The sequence below is a fragment of the Carcharhinus amblyrhynchos genome, unplaced genomic scaffold (genome assembly GCF_965287045.1).
Source record: "Carcharhinus amblyrhynchos unplaced genomic scaffold, sCarAmb.v2.hapA scaffold_819, whole genome shotgun sequence".
NCBI lineage: Eukaryota > Metazoa > Chordata > Chondrichthyes > Carcharhiniformes > Carcharhinidae > Carcharhinus > Carcharhinus amblyrhynchos.
In genome coordinates this window covers 44,905-65,127 of record NW_027650559.1, presented here as the reverse complement: position 1 = coordinate 65,127, position 20,223 = coordinate 44,905, and the positions used below count along the sequence as shown (strand labels likewise).

At 53.1% G+C, this 20,223-nt stretch overlaps 1 protein-coding gene across 1 annotated transcript; it reads left to right on the top strand.

Moving 5' to 3' along the window:
* The first annotated feature begins 309 nt into the window (after positions 1-309).
* LOC145340174 (pyruvate kinase PKM-like) lies at positions 310-12,536 on the top strand. The gene is made up of 10 exons (XM_080184607.1): positions 310-498; positions 1,372-1,463; positions 2,377-2,505; positions 4,901-5,087; positions 5,673-5,943; positions 6,991-7,141; positions 8,019-8,171; positions 10,314-10,480; positions 11,349-11,530; positions 12,340-12,536. The coding sequence occupies exons 1-10, from the start codon at positions 336-338 to the stop codon at positions 12,444-12,446; spliced, it is 1,602 nt and encodes a 533-aa protein (XP_080040733.1). The 5' UTR covers positions 310-335; the 3' UTR covers positions 12,447-12,536.
* Positions 12,537-20,223: the final 7,687 nt, after the last annotated feature.

The following is a 20,223-nucleotide window of genomic DNA, read 5'->3' as shown; positions in this document are numbered from 1 at the left end:
TCTGTCGCTGTCTCTCTCTCTCTCTCGGTCGCGTGCTCTCTTTCTATGTCTGTCGCTCTCTCTCTGTCTCCCTGTGCCTCTCTCCTCCCCCTCTGTCTCCCCTTCCCCTACACCCTCCCTTCCACTCCCCTATTCCCCTCTGCTCCTGCACCTCCATCTTCCCACCTCTCCTCCTCTCCAAGCCCGACCCTTTCTTTCTCTTCCATTGCTTCCCCTCCTCTTCATTCTCCCCCTGTCTGTCTGTCAGCTTCTCCCCTGCATTGCCTCATTAACACAGTTATTTTGTGTTCCTTGAACCTTTTCCAGACATTCACAGACGATTTAGTGAGGAGGCGATGAATACCAGAGAGCAGTTGTTCCATGAGTTGGGCAGTGCCTTCATCCAGAAGCAGCAACTGAATGCTGCATTGGCAGACACCTTCCTGGAGCACCTGTGTCTGCTTGACATCGACTCGGAACCCACCAATGCCCGCAACACCAGCATCGTCTGTACTATAGGTAGGCACCTGACCAGTGCCAGGGCACTGGCTTCAGACAGTGATCACTGTGCAATACCACATCCTGAGACACACTGTTAGGCTGCATCTGCAATGACCATTACTATCAAATAAATTAGTTTACTATCAAATAAATCAGTTGGCCTAAAACCTGGTGTTGTCAGACTTTTTACTGTGATGACCATTACTGCCAGGATTGAAATGACCATCATTGGCAGAGCTGTAACAACTGTTATTATTGGATCTATAATGATTGTCACTGGTGGGCGTAACGAATGTTATTGCTTGGTCTGTAATGATGATCACTGGCAGGTCTGTAATGACCGCCATCATTAGTTTTGTAATCATTGGTGGGTTTGCAATGGCTATTACTAGCAAGTCTGTATTGGTCATCACTGCTGGGTAAGTAATGGCTGTCATTGCAGCTCTATTATGGCAGTGCTGCTGGATCTGTAATGACCATTGCTGGTGGGTCAGTAACAACCATCACTGGCGGATGTAATGACCATCACTGGTGGAAGTATAATTCCTGTCACTGCTGGGAACATAATGACCATTGCTTTATCCATGAAGGCTCAGTCTTCTCAACCTTGCCCCTTGCCTAAGGTCTGGTGACCTATGGATTAAATTATTACCAGCCAGCTCTCCCTCAAAGGGGTGAAGAGCCTATGGTCATCTGGGGCTATGACGACTTTTATCTTTTTAATAACCGTCCCTGCTGGGAGCGCGGCGACCGTCGCCGGTGGGAGCGCGGCGACCGTCGCCGGTGGGAGCGCGGCGACCGTCGCCGGTGGGAGCGCGGCGACCGTCGCCGGTGGGAGCGCGGTGACCGTCGCCGCTGAGAGCGTAATGCCCATCATGACTCTTATTACAGGCCCAGCATCTCGCTCGGTGGAAACGCTGAAGGAAATGATTAAAGCTGGGATGAACATTGCTAGGCTCAACTTCTCACATGGCTGTCACGAGGTAAGAGGGCTCAGTCTCTGTAATGGCATGCCTTACTGTTTACACCCTCACCCTGAGCTGGTCCTCTCTCTGTGTCTCCTGGGGGAGGCGGTGGGGGGCAGGAAGTGGTTCCCATCCACTCTGAGCACCACTGATTGTCCTCTCTCTCTCTCTTTCTCTCCCCTCCAAGGAGGTTGCCATCCACATTGACCTGCCTCTGCAAAGTGACTGACCCTCAGTTCACAGGACGTCAGTTACTCTCATAGTGCAAGTCCAGCTGGAGAGTGTTGACTATCCAACCACAGGGTGTATCACAGATGAGCCCAACCCTGACCTCATGTGGCTTGATGTCCAGCTGAGATTCTTATGACCATATAAATAAGGAGCAGGAGTAGGCCACTCAGCCCCTCAAGCATAGAATCCCTACAGTGCAGAAGAGGCCATTCAGCCTATCAAGTCTGCACTGACTCTGACAGAGCATCCCACCCAGGTTCTCTCCATTGCCTTATGCCCGTCACCCCACACATTTACCTTCCAACTAACCTACAGATCTTTGGATATTAAGGGGCATTTTAGCATGGCCAAACCCCCTAACCCGCACATCTTTGGAATGTGAGAGAAAACCGGAGCACCCAGAGGAAACCCACGCAGACACAGGGAGAATGTGCAGACTTCGCACAGACAGTGACCCGAGGCCGGAATTGAACCACGGAGCTAGTAAAGCTCCAGTACCTAATTGCCACCTGTACCAACCTGGGATCCAGCTGCCCCCTGGGGTAAATCCCTGGTTTGCTGGGGGTGGAGGGTGGTGAGAATGGGAGAGGGTAATGCTGGGGCCTGACTCTTTCTGTTGCTTCCTATTCTCCTGCATTCCCTCCCCCCCAGATGTCTACATGCTGGGATTTGACTCTGTCTTCCTCTCCATCTCTACCAGTATCACGCTGGCTCCATCAGGAACATCCGGCAAGCGGTGGACAGCTTCTCCAAACCCCTGTACCAGAGGATCGTGGCCATCGCTCTCGACACAAAGGGTCCAGAAATCCGCACTGGACTTGTCAAAGGCGTGAGTGAGCACACCCTGCTCGTGTCTCCACTCTTTCCCTTCCGGGGGGGTGGGTTTGGAGGTGGGGGTTTAGGGATGGATTTGGGCTGGGTTTGGGGGTTGGATGTGGGTGTGTTTGGGTTTCGGGAATTTGGGGGTTGGAGGCTTTGGGGTGTGCTTGGGGAGAGGAGGTGGGGTTGGGGGCATTGGGTGGTGGTTGGGGATGAGAGCATTTGGGGGTTTGGTGGGGTTGGGGGGGTTGTGGGGTAGATTTGGGTGTTTGGTGGGGCGGAGGGGCTGGGGGGCACTCACAGAGACAGTAATTCTGGTTGACGACGTACTTCATTGTTGCCCAGGCTTGGTCCACGTGTGGGAGAATGATTATTTTAAATTGCATTGTTATCAGTAGTACGATTATAATTTTTCAAAAATCATTCGCTCCCTCTTTGCTCGTCCTAGCCAGACATGAGCCAATCATTTTAGAATGTGTCATTTACCTTGGCCAATAACATTTCACTCTCTCCCACTGTCTCCCAGCAACCTAAGTATGCAGGTCCCTGGAGTTCACTGTCTAATTAGTAAGCCCTTATTGGGAAAAATGGAATTATTCTATTCATGCTATTATCTGGGAAGTTTGTACTTTCTATGGCCACATTGAAAAGTGAGTTCTCAGTAGCAGCATTGTTTTCAAGAAATGTGATTCTTCTTGCTCAGCTGTATCCCATCATGCCCTAGAAGGTCATTAGCCAAGGTATGCTTCTAATAACAATACAACATGTTTTCAAAAAAAATAGATGTTTAAATTATCTAACAGTGGTTGTGTGTGTTTCTGTGCAAACTGTACCTTTGTAACTCTAGGTATTTTGTACTTTTTCTATACCATATTCATTCTAAATTTTAGTGTCTTTTAATCTATTAGTTTTTTCAGTCTCACGCTCTCTTAAGCCCCCCTGACAGGGAATTTGGGGTGAGGGGGTTTGGGTGGGGGATGATTGGGATTGGTTTGGGGTGTGGGTGGTTGGGGTGGGGGATGGTTGGGTGCTGGGTTTGGGGTGGGGTGTGATGGGGGTTTTGGGTGGGGGGTGAATGGGGGGGTTAGAGTGGGTTGGGGGTGGTTGGGGATGTTAGGGTGGGGGGGTGGTTGGGGGGGGTTGTTTGAGGGTGTGGGTGATTTGAGGGGGTTGGTGTGGGATGGGGGTGGTATGGGTGGGAGGGATGGTTGGGGGCCTGTTTGGGGGTGTGGGTGAATGGAGGGGGTTGGTGTGGTATGGGTGGGGGGATGGTTGGGGGGGTGTTTGAGGGTGTGGGTGATTTGAGGGGGTTGGTGTGGGATGGGGGTGGTATGGGTGGGGGATGGTTGGGGGGGTGTTTGGGGGTGTGGGTGAATGGAGGGGGTTGGTGTGGGATGGGGGTGGTATGGGTGGGGGGATGGTTGAGGGTGTGGGTGGTTGGAGGGGGGTGGTGGGGGTGGTATGGGTCGGGGGATGGTTGGGGAGGGTTTGGGGGTGTAGCTGGTTAGAGGGTGTTGGTGTGGGGTCGGGGTGGTATGGGTGGGGGGATAGTTGGGGAGTGTTTGGGGGTGTGGGAGGTTGGAGGAAGTTGGTGGGGGGTGGTGGGTGGTATGGTGGGGGGATGATAGGGGTGTTTGGGGTGTGGGTAGTTGGAGGGCGTTGGTGTGGGGTGGGGGTGGTTGGGGGTGTAGGTGGTTAGAGGGGGTTCTTGTGGATTGGGTGTGATATGGGTGGGGGATGGTTGGGGGTGTGGGTAGTTGGAGGGGGTTGGTGGGGGGATGGTTGGGGGTGTGGGTGGTTGGAGGATGATGGTATGGATGGGGGGATGTGGGTAGTTAGAGGGGGTGGTGTGGGGTAGGGATGGTTGGGGAGTGGTTGGGGGTGTGGGTGGTGAGAGGGGGTTGGTGTGGATTGGGTGTGGTATGGATGGTTGGGGGTGTGGGTAGTTGGAGGGGGTTGGTGTGGGGTAGGGGTGGTATAGGTGGGGGGGTGATTGGGGAGTGGTTGGGGGTGTGGGTGGTGAGAGGGGGTTGGTGTGGATGTGGGTGTGGTATGGATGGTTGGGGGTGTGGGTAGTTGGAGGGGGTTGGTGTGGGGTAGGGGTGGTATAGGTGGGGGGGTGATTGGGGAGTGGTTGGGGGTGTGGGTGGTTAGAGGGTGTTGATGTGGATTGGGTGTGGTATGGGTGGGGGGGTGGTTGAAGGGGGTTGGTGTGGGGTGGGGGGGTGATTGGGGAGTGGTTGGGAGTGTGGGTGGTTAGAGGGTGTTGGTATGGATTGGGTATGGTATGGGAGGGGGTTGGCTGGGGATGGTTGGGGGTGTGGGTAGTTGGGGGATGTTTGGGGTGGAGGTGATTGTGGGGTGTGTCTGCTCTCATGTCTGAGCCTCCTCCTATCGTTTTGCAGAGTGAGAGTGGGGAGGTGGAGCTGCTGAAAGGGTCAGAGGTTACAGTGACCACTGACCCCAGTTTCCGGGAGAAATGCAGTGAGCGGCTGGTGTGGATCGATTATAGGAACCTGACCCAGGTGGTGAGAGTGGGTGGGAGGATCTACATCGATGATGGCCTCATCTCCCTCCTGATAAAGGAGATTGGTAAGTGTGTGTCACGCCCCCAGCTGAACTCGCTGTAACACTGAGGGGGCAGAGCAAGTCCTACATTCTCCCCCCACTCCACCCGTGGGAGCGAGTTCCACATTCTCCCCCACTCCCCCTGTGGGAGCAAGTCCCACATTCTCCCCCCACTCCCTCCATGGGAGCGAGTTCCACATTCTCCCCCACTCCCCCTGTGGGAGCAAGTCCCACATTCTCCCCCCCACTCCCCCCGTGGGAGCGAGTCCCACATTCTCCCCCACTCCCCCTGTGGGAGCGAGTCCCACGTTCTCCCCCCACTCCCCCCGTGGGAGCGAGTCCCACGTTCTCTCCCACTCCCCCCATGGGAGCGAGTCCCACATTCTCCCCTCCTTTGAGTCATTTCTTTAAAGAGTAAATGGGGCTCCAGTTTGAAATCCAGGGAATGGAAAACGCAGATATCAATCCTTTCAAAAACACCCACTGCTCACAGAATGTGACCCTGGTGCTGGATGCCAGGTTGGTTCAGTATTTACTCGGCGGGGATTTGGTTTGGTGTGTGTGAGCCCTGGTGCCCGGTGACTCGCTGTGTATTGACTGTGTGACCAGGAAAGGATTGCTGTCTGACTGAGGTGGAGAACGGAGGGACGCTGTGCAGCAGAAAGGGCATTAACCTGCCTGAGGCGGCCCTGGATCTTCCCGCCTTGTCTGAACAGGATGTGAAGGACCTGCTCTTCGGCCTGGAACACGGCATCGACATGATCTTTGCCTCCTTCATCCGCAAGGCAGAGGATGTCCGCACGATTCGCCAGGTCCTTGGGGAGAAGGGGAAACATCTGAAAATAATCAGCAAGATCGAGAATTATGAGGGAGTGAGGAGGTAAACAGGAGGGCTCAGGGGTCAGCATGCAGGCTTGGGGTTGAATGCAAGAGCTCTGGAGGTGGGGGCCCTGGACTGTGAGGGGGTGGGACTGTGAGGGGGTGAGGTTGTGGGTGGGAGTGTGAGGGGGGTGGGACTGTGAGGGGGTGGGGTAGTGGGTGGGAGTGTGGGGGGTGGTGGGACTGTGAGGGGGTGAGGTTGTGGGCGGGAGTGTGAGGGGGTGGGACTGTGAGGGGGTGGGGTAGCGGGTGGGACTGTGAGGGAGGTGGGGCTGTGAGGGGGTGGGGTAGCGGGTGGGAGTGTGAGGGGGTGGGAGTGTGAGGGGGTGGGGTAGTGGGTGGGAGTGTGAGGGGGTGGGAGTGTGAGGGGGTGGGGTAGTGGGTGGGAGTGTGAGGGGGTGGGAGTGTGAGGGGGTGGGGTAGTGGGTGGGAGTGTGAGGGGGTGGGACTGTGAGGGGTTGGGGTAGTGGGTGTGAGTGTGAGGGGGGTGGGACTGTGAGGGGGTGGGGTAGCAGGTGGGACTGTGAGGGAGGTGGGGCTGTGAGGGGGTGGGGTAGTGGGTGGGACTGTGAGGGGGTGGGACTGTGAGGGGGTGGGGTAGTGGGTGGGAGTGTGAGGGGGTGGGAGTGTGAGGGGGTGGGAGTGTGAGGGGGTGGGGTAGTGGGTGGGAGTGTGAGGGGGTGGGAGTGTGAGGGGGTGGGGTAGTGGGTGGGAGTGTGAGGGGGTGGGACTGTGAGGGGGTGGGGTAGTGGGTGTGAGTGTGAGGGGGGTGGGACTGTGAGGGGGTGAGGTTGTGGGTGGGACTGTGAGGGGGTGGGGCTGTGAGGGGGTGGGGTAGCAGATGGGAGTGTGAGGGGGTGGGGTGGCAGGTGTGAGTGTGAGGGAGTTGGGAGTGTGTGGGGGTGGGTGGTGGGTCGGAGTGTGAGGGGGGTGGGAGTGTGAGGGGATTAGGTGTATGAGGGGGTGGGGTGGCGGGTGGGAGTGTGAGGGGTGATGGGAGGGTCCCGTGATGATAATGCTGAATATCTGCTCCAATCTGATGCCTCAGGTTTGATGAGATATTAGAGGTCAGTGATGGGATCATGGTGGCTCGTGGTGATCTCGGTATTGAGATCTCAGCTGAGAAAGTCTTCCTTGCTCAGAAGATGATCATTGGACGATGCAATCACGCTGGAAAACCTGTCATTTGTGCTACTCAGGTGTGTTACAGAAAGACAAGATGCAGATTCTATACTCCCCGCATCTCACTGCGGTATGATTCACACACACTGACTCTCACTGGGGTATGATTCACACACACTGACTCTCACTGGGGTACGGGTCCCACACACACTGACTCTCACTGGGGTATGATTCACACACACTGACTCTCACTGGGGTACGGGTCCCACACACACTGACTCTCACTGGGGTACGGTTCCCACACACACTGACTGTCACTGGGGTATGATTCACACACACTGACTCTCACTGGGGTACGGGTCCCACACACACTGACTCTCACTGGGGTACGGGTCCCACACACACTGACTCTCACTGGGGTACGGGTCCCGCACACACTGACTCTCACTGGGGCATGGGTCCCACACACACTGACTCTCACTGGGGTACGGTTCCCACACACACTGACTCTCACTGGGGTATGATTCACACACACTGACTCTCACTGGGGTACGGATCCCACACACACTGACTCTCACTGGGGTACGGGTCCCACACACACTGACTCTCACTGGGGTACGGGTCCCACACACACTGACTCTCACTGGGGTACGGGTCCCACACACACTGACTCTCACTGGGGTACGGGTCCCACACACACTGACTCTCACTGGGGTACGGGTCCCACACACACTGACTCTCACTGGGGTACGGGTCCCACACACACTGACTCTCACTGGGGTCCCACACACACTGACTCTCACTGGGGTACAGGTTCCACACACACTGACTTTCACTGGGGTACAGGTCCTGGGGGTGAGAGCAAGGGGGGAGCCTGGGTGATATTTTTGTGGATGTGTATTTGAAATGTGGTGTTGTTTCTGATGTTTGTGACCATGCCTTTGCCTGTTCTAGATGTTGGAGAGTATGGTGTCTAAACCCCGGCCCACCCGAGCGGAGAGCAGCGATGTCGCTAACGCAGTACTGGATGGAGCAGACTGTATCATGTTGTCTGGGGAGACAGCCAAGGGCTCATACCCGGTGGAATCAGTGAAGATGCAGCATGCGGTACGATGTTCCGTAATGTGGGCAGGTTGTAGCAAGGGCATAGTTTCTCTGAGCTTCCCACAGCCTGGCATAGTGCCAGGGAAAGGCAGGAACTGTGTTGTCTGTGCCCTGTGAAATGGCAGCTTTCATTCAGACTCTGAACGAAAGTTAACGAGTTTTTTATTCATTCATGGGATATTTGTGTTGCTGGCCAGGTCAGTATTTATTGCCCATCTCTAATTGCCCCTTGAGAAAGTGCTGGGTGGGATGCCTTCTGGAACCCGCTACAGTGCCTGTATGGTGCAGGGACACCCACGGTGCTGTTAGGGAAGGGGGTCCAGGATTTTGACCCCAGTGACAATGAAGGAACAGCTGATATATTTCCAAGTCAGGATGGTGAGTGGTTCAGAGGGGAACTTGCAGGTGGTGGTAATTCCCATATGTATGCTGCCCCTTGGTGTACATCACTCCCACTCCCTCCACTCGATCATCACTCTCCCCGCTCGATCGTCACTCCCGCTCCCTCCACTCAATCGTCACTCTCTCTCCCTCCACTCAATCATTGCTCCCCCTCCGTCCACCCGATGGTCGCTCCCCCTCCGTCCACCCGATGGTCGCTCCCCCTCCGTCCACCCGATGGTCGCTCCCCCTCCCTCCACCGATGTAACGGTAACTCCCCTGGTGTTGTGGAGATCCCAGAACTAGTCAGGGGTCAGCTTGGGGGTGGGGGTGGTGGGGAGTGTGGTCAGTGTGAGGGTTCATTAAAGTTTATTTATTAGTGTCACATGTAAGGCTTACATTAACACTGCAATGAAGTTACTGTGAAAATGCCCTGGTCGCCACCTTCTGGTGCCTGTTCGGGTACACTGAGTGAGAATTTAACATTACCAATGTACCCTACGCTGCACATCTTTCAGACGGTGGGAGAAAACTGAAGCACCCAGAGGAAACCCATGCAGACACGGGGAGAATGTGCAGTATTGTGGGGGTTGGCGTGGAGAGTCTCAGTGTAAGGGAGTGTCAATGTGAGGGGATCGGTGTGGGTAAGGTCAGTGTGGGGAGGGAGACTGTGAGGGGATCGGTGTGTGGAGAGTCGGTTGAGGGGGGTCGGTGCGAGGGGGTTGGTGTAGAGAGGAGTCAGTGTGAGGAGTCAGTGTGCTATCAGTGTGGGAGTTCCTGCACTCAGTGAGGTGTCAGTGTGTGCTAACAGTGGAGGAGTTCTTGCACTCAGTGAGGGGTCAGTGTGTGTTATCGGTGTGGGAGTTCCTGCACTCAGTGAGGGGTCAGTGTGTGTTATCGGTGTGGGAGTTCCTGCACTCAGTGAGGGGCCAGTGTGTGTTATCGGTGTGGGAGCTCCTGCACTCAGTGAGGGGTCAGTGTGTGCTATCAGTGTGGGAGTTCCTGCACTCAGTGAGGGGTCAGTGTGTGTTATCGGTGTGGGAGTTCCTGCACTCAGTGAGGGGTCAGTGTGTGCTATCGGTGTGGGAGTTCCTGCACTCAGTGAGGGGTCAGTGTGTGTTATTGGTGTGGGAGTTCCTGCACTCAGTGAGGGGTCAGTGTGTGCTATCGGTGTGGGAGCTCCTGCACTCAGTGAGGGGTCAGTGTGTGCTATCAGTGTGGGAGTTCCTGCACTCAGTGAGGGGTCAGTGTGTGTTATCGGTGTGAGAGTTCCTGCACTCAGTGAGGGGTCAATGTGTGCTATCGGTGTGGGAGGTCCTGCGCTCAGTGAGGGGTCAGTGTGTGCTATCAGTGGAGGAGTTCCTGCGCTCAGTGAGGGGTCAGTGTGTGTTATCGGTGTGGGAGTTCCTGCACTCAGTGAGGGGTCAGTGTGTGCTATCAGTATGGGAGTTCCTGCACTCAGTGAGGGGTCAGTGTGTGCTATCTGTGTGGGAGTTCCTGCACTCAGTGAGGGGTCAGTGTGTGCTATCTGTGTGGGAGTTCCTGCACTCAGTGAGGGGTCAGTGTGTGCTATCTGTGTGGGAGTTCCTGCACTCAGTGAGGGGTCAGTGTGTGCTATCTGTGTGGGAGTTCCTGCACTCAGTGAGGGGTCAGTGTGTGCTATCAGTGGAGGAGTTCCTGCACTCAGTGAGGGGTCAGTGTCAATTTCTGACAAGGAGTGCAGCCTCATATTCTCTGTCTCTCTCTCTCTGTATCTGGCTCTAGATTGCCCGTGAGGCCGAAGCTGCTGTTTTCCACCACCAGCTATTTGAGGAGCTGCGCAGGTCGATGCCTCTGACCCGTGACCCCACAGAGGTCACTGCTGTCGGAGCAGTAGAAGCTTCCTTCAAATCCTGTTCCGGAGCAATAATAGTCCTGACCAACTCGGGCAGGTAATGTCCCCTTTAATCTGTAAGCTCAACTTATTCAAGGTCACATATTCAGTTCTGAGGGAGCGCCGCACTGCGGGAGGGTCGGTGCCGAGGGAGCGCCGCACTGCGGGAGGGTCGGTGCTGAGGGAGCGCCGCACTGCGGGAGGGTCGGTGCTGAGGGAGCGCCGCACTGCGGGAGGGTCGGTGCTGAGGGAGCGCCGCACTGCGGGAGGGTCGGTGCTGAGGGAGCGCCGCACTGCGGGAGGGTCGGTGCTGAGGGAGCGCCGCACTGCGGGAGGGTCGGTGCTGAGGGAGCGCCGCACTGCGGGAGGGTCGGTGCTGAGGGAGCGCCGCACTGCGGGAGGGTCGGTGCTGAGGGAGCGCCGCACTGCGGGAGGGTCGGTGCTGAGGGAGCGCCGCACTGCGGGAGATGCTGTCTTTCTGATGCCAATGTAAAGTTCGCACAGAGACAATTGAAATCTGAACAGGGAGAAGGTTCTGCATAGTTTCCTGGGAGAAAACATTCATCCCAGAATGAAAATCCTCAGAGAATCATACATTGCAGGAGGTCCCCTTCGGCCCATCGAATCTGCATCAGCATGTGAGAAACACCTGACGGCCCAGCTAATTCCAATGAGCTTCTCTAGTCATTAGGACATCTAGGTTCTTGGGAGCTTGCTGTGCACATTTTGGCAGCTTTAACTCCCAAGGACAACAGTGACCTCTCTCGCACATACCCTGAGACATTGTTAGATTGAAAAAGATGCTACAGAAATGCCAGTCTCCTGATGATTCTGCGGTGGAATTGATGTATTTGTCTCTCAGTGATGATGGTCAGTAATATTCCCGTGAGCTGAGTTGATGTAGATCCTGTTTCCCTTACCCACAGGACAGCACAGCTTGTCTCCAAATATCGGCCCCGAGCTCCAATCATTGCTGTCACCCGCAATGAGCAGGTAGCCCGACAGGCACACCTCTATCGCGGGATCTTCCCAGTGCTTTACCGGGAAAAGATCCATGAGATCTGGGCCGAGGATGTCGATCAGCGTGTTAGCTTCGGAATGGAGATAGGTAAGCACCCAGAGGGAGTTTTACTCTGTATCTAACCCCGTGCTGTCCCTGTCCTGGGAGTGTTTGATGGGGGACAGTGTAGAGGGAACTTTACTCTGTATCTAACCCCGCGCTGTACCTGTCCTGGGAGTGTTTGATGGGGGGACAGTGTAGAGGGAGCTTTACTCTGTATCTAACCCAGTGCTGTATCTGTCCTGGGAATGTTTGTTCGGGGGACAGTGTAGAGGGAGCTTTACTCTGTATCTAACCCCGTGCTGTACCTGTCCTGGGAGTGTTTGATGGGGGACAGTGTAGAGGGAGCTTTACTCTGTATCTAACCCTGTGCTGTACCTGTCCTGGGAGTGTTTGATGGGGACAGTGTAGAGGGAGCTTTACTCTGTATCTAACCCCATGCTGTACCTGTCCTGGGAGTGTTTGATGGGGACAGTGTAGAGGGAGCTTTACTCTGTATCTAACCCCATGCTGTACCTGTCCTGGGAGTGTTTGATGGGGGGGACAGTGTAGAGGGAGGTTTACTCTGTATCTAACCCCGTGCTGTACCTGTCCTGGGAGTGTTTGATGGGGGACAGTGTAGAGAGAGCTTTACTCTGTATCTAACCCCGTGCTGTACCTGTCCTGGGAGTGTTTGTTGGGGGACAGTGTAGAGGGAGCTTTACTCTGTATCTAACCCCGTGCTGTACCTGTCCTGGGAGTGTTTGATGGGGGACAGTGTAGAGGGAGTTTTACTCTGTATCTAATCTCGTGGTGTACCTGCCCTGGGAGTGTTTGAATAGATTATTTGTGGTATCTATTTCTGTTTTCTCTTTCAGCCAAAGCCCGGGAGTTTGTCCAGGACGGGGACATTGTCATCGTGCTGACTGGTTGGCGTTCTGGTGCGGGTGCAACCAACATCATGCGGGTGATGCCAGTTCACTGAGTGCCGCAGATCACCATTAACTTCTGAACTGTCGCCAAATCCTGGGGTCTGAAAGGAACCCAGCTATGAGAATAAAGAGCCTTAATGTCGGCTGGTGAACTTTCTTATTCCTGTCGCCCTGGCTTCAATATGCACAGATCAGACTTTCAGGAGAAGATGGGGGAGTCCCTGTACCCCAGTGAGAATCAGCACCTTCAGGAGAGGAGGGGGACCCTGTACCCCAGTGAGAGTCAGCACCTTCAGGAGAGGAGGGAGACCCTGTACCCCAGTGAGAGTCAGCACCTTCAGGAGAGGAGGGAGACCCTGTACCCCAGTGAGAGTCAGCACCTTCAGGAGAGGAGGGAGACCCTGTACCCCAGTGAGAGTCAGCACCTTCAGGAGAGGAGGGAGACCCTGTACCCCAGTGAGAGTCAGCACCTTCAGGAGAGGAGGGGGACCCTGTACCCCAGTGAGAGTCAGCACCTTCAGGAGAGGGAGAGAGACCCTGTACCCCAGTGAGAGTCAGCACCTTCAGGAGAGGAGGGGGACCCTGTACCCCAGTGAGAGTCAGCACCTTCAGGAGAGGAGGGGGACCCTGTACCCCAGTGAGAGTCAGCACCTTCAGGAGAGGAGGGGGACCCTGTACCCCAGTGAGAGTCAGCACCTTCAGGAGAGGAGGGGGGACCCTGTACCCCAGTGAGAGTCAGCACCTTCAGGAGAGGGAGAGAGACCCTGTACCCCAGTGAGAGTCAGCACCTTCAGGAGAGGGAGAGAGACCCTGTACCCCAGTGAGAGTCAGCACCTTCAGGAGAGGAGGGGGATCCTGTACCCCAGTGAGAGTCAGCACCTTCAGGAGAGGAGGGGGACCCTGTACCCTGGTGAGTGTCGATGTGACTGATGGAATTGTTACCCCATTTCTCTGTTGTCTGGAGTCAAGAGGCTGTTGTTCTGTGGTCGGGACCGCATGGCCCATCTCTGTCTCCGAGGATCATGTTCGTGACATCTCAGCGTCAGAGTGTTGGGAATCCCAGCACTCTGAGTGCATGTGACCGTATCCCTGACATCTGCGGCTGTGTGTAAAGTAGTGTTGGATCCCAGGGCTGAATGTTCCTCTCGAGAGGTCGGCTGCAGATGAAGCAAATGGAAACTCTGCTCCAGTTCCATTCAGCTTTTTCACAGCAGCACCCTGGCTCACAGTACCAGGGCTACACACAAGGTGGCAGAGTGCCTCCACCCCTAAAACCTGCCTTCATCAATGAGACTCTGAATCCACTCCATTCTTCACACTACAAGAGGTTATTCAGCCCAAGCATCAGTCTAACTTAGCAAATCTTGCCCCATCTGGCTAAACCATGAGAGATCACCATTCTTCCATTCTCCTGTACATTACCTCCCCAAGTCAAATCGCTCCATAGATCAGATTATGTTCCCACTCCAGGAAAGGTTACAAAACCCAGGTGCAGTGCTGTGAGGGAGGGCCGCACTGCGGGAGGGTCGGCGCCGAGGGAGGGCCGCACTGCGGGAGGGTCGGCGCCGAGGGAGGGCCGCACTGCGGGAGGGTCGGCGCCGAGGGAGGGCCGCACTGCGGGAGGGTCGGCGCCGAGGGAGGGCCGCACTGCGGGAGGGTCGGCGCCGAGGGAGGGCCGCACTGCGGGAGGGTCGGCGCCGAGGGAGGGCCGCACTGCGGGAGGGTCGGCGCCGAGGGAGGGCCGCACTGCGGGAGGGTCGGCGCCGAGGGAGGGCCGCACTGCGGGAGGGTCGGCGCCGAGGGAGGGCCGCGCTGCGGGAGGGTGATGGTCACTGTCCCTCCATTCACTGTTAACCTCCTTTTATCGGTTTATTATTTCCCCCCCACTTCAGCCTGAGTTTGCAGTGTGTTTGGATACGGTTACACCAGCCTCTCGGTAGGAGAGTCTCTGTGTTTTTGAATGGAAGAAGCTTCCCTGCAGAGAGGGAGAACTCCTGCTGGATCCAGTGAGCAGAGCAGTCAGCTCCAGACTCCATGTAGAGAAAGAGAGGCAGTCCAGCCAGTCTCCATAGCAACAGCCTTCTCTTCAAGGTCAGTGCCAGTATAGACAGCCTGCCCCCTTATTTAATGTTGTGCAGACCCTGGGACCAACCCCCCCCAGAACACAAACACCAGCTCACCCCGTCTCTGAGCTCCCACAGCTCAGCAACAACCTGCAATTATCTCATAATGTCAGTTAAAAACACTCCAAGGTCTTATCACACACAATTTAATTCTGAGCCACATCAGTACGTATGGGGTAAAGGTGTCCCAAGTCTCCCTCAAAGACGTCGCTTTTTAGAGGTCTCTTGAAGGAGGCAACAGAGAGAGAGAGAGAGACGGAGAGGTTTGGGGAGGAAATTCCAGAGCTAAGAGCCCCACCAATGCTGAAAGCATGGCAGGCAATGTGGAGCGATGGGAATTTGGGTGCCCAAGAGGCCAGATTTGGAGGAATGCAGAGATAGAGAGGGTGTGTCGGGGCTGGAGGAGGTTGCAGATAGGGAGGGGGTGTAGGGGGCTGGAGGGGGTTACAGAGATAGGGAGGGCGTGTAGGGGCTGGAGGAGGTTACAGAGATAGGGAGGGGGTGTAGGGGATGGAGGAAGTTACAGAGATAGGGAGGGGGTGTAGAGGCTGGAGGAGGTGACAGAGATAGGGAGGGGGCGTAGAGGCTGGAGGAGGTTACAGAGATAGCACTGACCCTCTAACAGAGCAACACTCCTCAGTACTGATCCTCTGACAGTGAGGCGCTCCTTCAGTATTGACCCTCCAACACAGTAACACTCGCTAAACATTGACCCTCTGTAGGAGTTTACAGAGTTAGGGAGGGGGTGTCGGGGGCTGGAGGGAGTTACAGAGATGGGGAGGGGGTGGAGGGGGTTACAGTGATAGGGAGGGGGTGTAGGGGCTGGAGGAAGTTACAGAGATAGGGAGGGAGTGTAGAGGATGGAGGAAGTTACAGTGCTTGGGAGGTGGTGTAGAGGCTGGAGGAGGTGACAGAGATAGGGAGGGTGTAGGCACTAAAGAATGTTTTAAAGTTTATGTTTATTAGTGTCACAAGTAGGCTTACATTAACACTACACTGAAGTTACTGTGAAAATCTCCTAGTCACCACACAATGGCACCTGTTTGAGTACGTTGAGGGAAAATTTAGCACGGCTGATGCGCCCTAACCAGCACGTCTTTTGAACTGTGGGAGGAAACTGGAGCACCCGGAGGAAACCTATGCAGGCACGGGGACAATATGCAGACTCCACACAGACAGTGACCCAAGCCCGGAATCAAACCCAGGTACTTGGTGCTATGAGTTTACAGAGGTAGGGATGCTGGTAGGAGCTGGAGAAGGTTACAGAGATATGGATGGGTGTAAGAACTGGAGGAGGTTACAGGGGTGTCAGGTTTGGGAGATTAAAGACAACGGAGGTCTGTAGGAGGTTACAAAGATAGGGAGATGTATCGGGGCTGAAGGAGGTTAAAGAGGTTTGTGTCCATTGGAATTGTGTACAATGGGAGTGAATGGGAAGGGGATTGGGATTGTGTATAATGGGTATGAATGGGAAGAGGATTGGGTCCATTGTACACAATCCCAGTGGGAGTGAATGGGAAGGGGTTTGGGTCCATTGGGATTGTGTACAATGGGAGTGAAGGGGAACGGGTTTGGGTCCATTGGGATTGTGTACAATGGGAATGAACGGGAAAGGGTTTAGGTCCATTGGGATTGTGTACAATGGGAGTGAACGGGAAGGGGTTTGGGTCCATTGGGATTGTGTACAATGGGAATGAACAGGAAGGGGTTTAGGTCCATTGGGATTGTGTACAATGGGAGTGAATGGGAAGGGGTTTGGGTCCATTATAAATGTAGTTTGTACATTATGACAAACATAGCAGGAATGTGTTTTCTTGTGTTTATTTACACGATTTGCAGTTACAAAGATATTTTTTCATTTCTGAATTCTTTCTATACAACAGGGGAAATAAAAAATTAGTCTGCAGTATGAAACCTACAAGCTATGTACACCGAAAGATTAAAAATTAAAAAAATATGTGGAGGAGGATTGGGAGAGACAGACGCCCACTCTTTGGCGAATGACCACACACAATGTGAGTGCCTGGGCTCTCTGAATCTACTCTGGGTCAGAACTGGAAGCTGCCTTACCGTCCCAGAACTGACCACCCTCAGCTCCTATCTACCCTACTGCAGAATCATCTCAAACCCCACCTATCCCACAGTGCCCACAACCATCTCCCCCCGCCACTCACAAGAGCTGACCTTTGAATACCCAGATCTTAGACTGTTACACCTCTCTCCACTCAGCCCACTGGATGGGATCAGGAGGTGAGGTTAGAGTCAGTGTCCACCCTTCAGGAGTAGCTAGTGTATGACTGATTTGGTGTATCCCTACAGTCTGGAAGGAATTGTCTTGGAGCCATGAAACAGATTTAGGATATAATTTAGGAATAGTTAATCTCAGCCAGGATCCCCTTCCCAGTCACACATTGGAACAGTTAATCTCAGCCAGGGACATACGCACGCACACACACACAGATACATACAGGTATACACACAAGTACAAAGACACACATACAAATAAACACATACATACATCACAGATATACAAATACACACACACATACACACACACATACAAATACACACATACAAATACACACATACACACACACACATACATACACATACACACACACATACAAATACACACACACATACATCACAAATATACAAGTACACACACACATACACAAATACACGCACAAATACACACACACATATAAATACACACATATACATACACACACATACAAATACACAAGCTCACAGATACTTACACACAGACACGCACACTCACCAATACACAGATGGATGTATATATACACAAAGATTACACACGCAGATGCAAACACACCCACAGGTAGATGTACACGTGTGCACACACATACACAAACGCACAGATTCACACAGGCACACATACACACAGATGTACCTGCACAGACACAAAGATATGTACACACACAGACATTAAAGTACACATGCATACAGTTACACACACGTGCAGGCACAGACACAATGATAAACACATAAGGGATATTCAAACACGGACACATACATACAGAGATATTATATGTTGCTAATGTGCCTGCTTCCACGACCACCTCTGGCAATGCGTTCCAGGCACCCACCACTTTCTGGATGAAAAGCTTCTCCTACACATCTCCCTTAAACCTGTGCCCCCTTGTAATTGACATTTCCACCCTGGGGGGGGAAAGCCTCGGACTATCCACCCTGTCTATGCCACTCATCATTTTGTAGACCTCTTTCAGGTCTCCCCCTCAGCCTCCATCTTTCCGGTGAAAACAATCCTAGTTTATCCAACCTCTCCTCACAGCCAACACCCTCGAGACCAGGCAACACCCTGGTGAATCTTCTTTGCACTCTCTCCAAAGTGACCATGTCCGTCTGGTAGTGTGACGATCAGAACTGCACACAGCACTCCAAATGTGGCCTAAGCACTGTTTTTTATAGCTGGAACATGATTCCCAACTCCTGTACTCAGTGCCCTGGCTGAAGAAGGCAAGCATGCCATATGCCTTCTTAATCACCTTGGCCACTTGTGCTGCCACGTTTAGGGAACTGTGGACCTGCATGCCCAGATCCCTCCCATTTACAGTTTAATCACACCCAAATGTCATCCTCCAAAATGCATCATTTGTCCAGATTAAACTCCATCTGCCATTTCTGTGCCCAAGTCTCCAATCTCTCCATATCCTGTTGTATCCTCTGACAATCCCTAGCACACTTAGCAACTCCACCAATCTTCGTGTCATCCACAAGCTTACCCACATTTTCCTCCAGATCATTTATATATACTACAAACAGAGGTCACAGCACTGATCCTTGCGGAACACTACTTACTACAGATCTCCATTCTGAAAAACACCCTTCCACCATTACTGTCTGTCTTCTATAACCAAGTAAAAAGTCTGACAACACCAGGTTTTAGTCCAACCGATTTATTTGATAATACTCACAAGCTTTCGAGGTTTCCCGCTTCGTCAGGTGAATGGACGAAGCGGGAAACCTCAAAAGCTTGTGAGTATTATCAAATAAATCGGTTGGACTAAAACCTGGTGTTGTCAGACTTTTTATTGTGTTTACGCCAGTCCAATGCCGGCATACCCACATCATTTCTATAACCAAGCCAGTTCTATATCCATCAATCTAGCCCATCCTGAATCCCAAGTGATTTTACTTTATGTACCAGTCTGCCATGTGGGATCTCGTCAAACGCCTTATTAAAATCCGTATAAACTACATCAACAGCCCTTCCCTCATCAATTATCTTTGTCACCTCTTCAAAAAAATCAGTTACGTTGGTGAGACACGACCTTCCCCATACAAAACCATGCTGTCTGTCACTAACTAATCTACTTGCCTCCAAATGTGTATATATTCTGTTCCTCAGTATCTTCTCCAAAAGCTTCCCCACCACTGACCTCAGACTCATCAGCCTATAATTTCCTGGATTATCCCTGCTTCCTTTCCTAAACAAGGGAACAACATTGGCCTTTCTCTGGTCCTCTGGAACCCCATCTGTTGGGTCAAAGAGGATGTGAAGATATCTGTTAAGGTCCAGCTATTTCTCCACTTGCCCCCCTGCAGTAACCTGGGATAGATCCCATCGGGCCAAGAGGACTTGTCTACTTTAATGCAACTTAGGATACCCAACACTTCCTTCTTCGATATTTTGACATTCTCTCAAGCGTTTACACACTTATCCCCATGGTGAATACCCATACAAAGTATTCATTAAGGATTTCACGCACAAGTTCCTTCCATTGTCCATAAGTGGGCCTACTCTTTCTCTTGCTAACCTCTTGCTCCATAAAAAGCCTTGGGATTCTCCTTGACCCTGTTTCTTAAGGCTTACACATACACTCATTCATACAGCTACAGATATGCATAAGCAAAGACACACACAATAGACACCAGCATTCACAAAGATATACTGACACATATAAACATACACATCCTCATGTACACACATACACACATCCATAAATGCACTCATACACACATGCGGAAATGCAGATACAGATATGAGTATCAGATGCAGACAAAGATACTAACAGACAAGCAGAGATGCACACAGACACATACTGATACACAAGAGATACATGGACAGTGATATACACAGGCGTGAACACAAAGATATACACAGGCACACATACACTCATATACACAGGAACGCACACACTCACGGATGTACACAGGCATGCACACACAGATCTACACATAGAAGTTTGCACATACACACAGCAGATACACATACACACATGCAGATATGAAACAAATACAACTATACACACGTGCACATACACGCACACATACGCACGCACAAACTACCTGGCAGTTGTTACCCAGTAGTGATCAGGAGTGAGAATCCTGGCTGATATCCCCCAGCCCCTCCCAAATGCAGGGAAACTGAGGCCAGCTGTAGTGTCCTCCTGCAGTGGGACAGATATCCAAGCTGGAGACTGTCATCTGCACCACCCCACGGTGAGCTGACACAGGGAAGAGGACACAGCTCCTGCCCCTTTGCCAAGGTGTGACAAAGGCTGTCCGTTGGGAGCATCTTCCCCTCCCCGGAGCTTTGAACGGGGTGAAGTCATGCTTTGACTGGATAATACATGGCCAAATCAGTTAAGCATGTGATCCCGTAAAGGGTTTTACCAAACCATCTGCCCAGTGGAAGGGGACTGGCTGATGTGTGAGT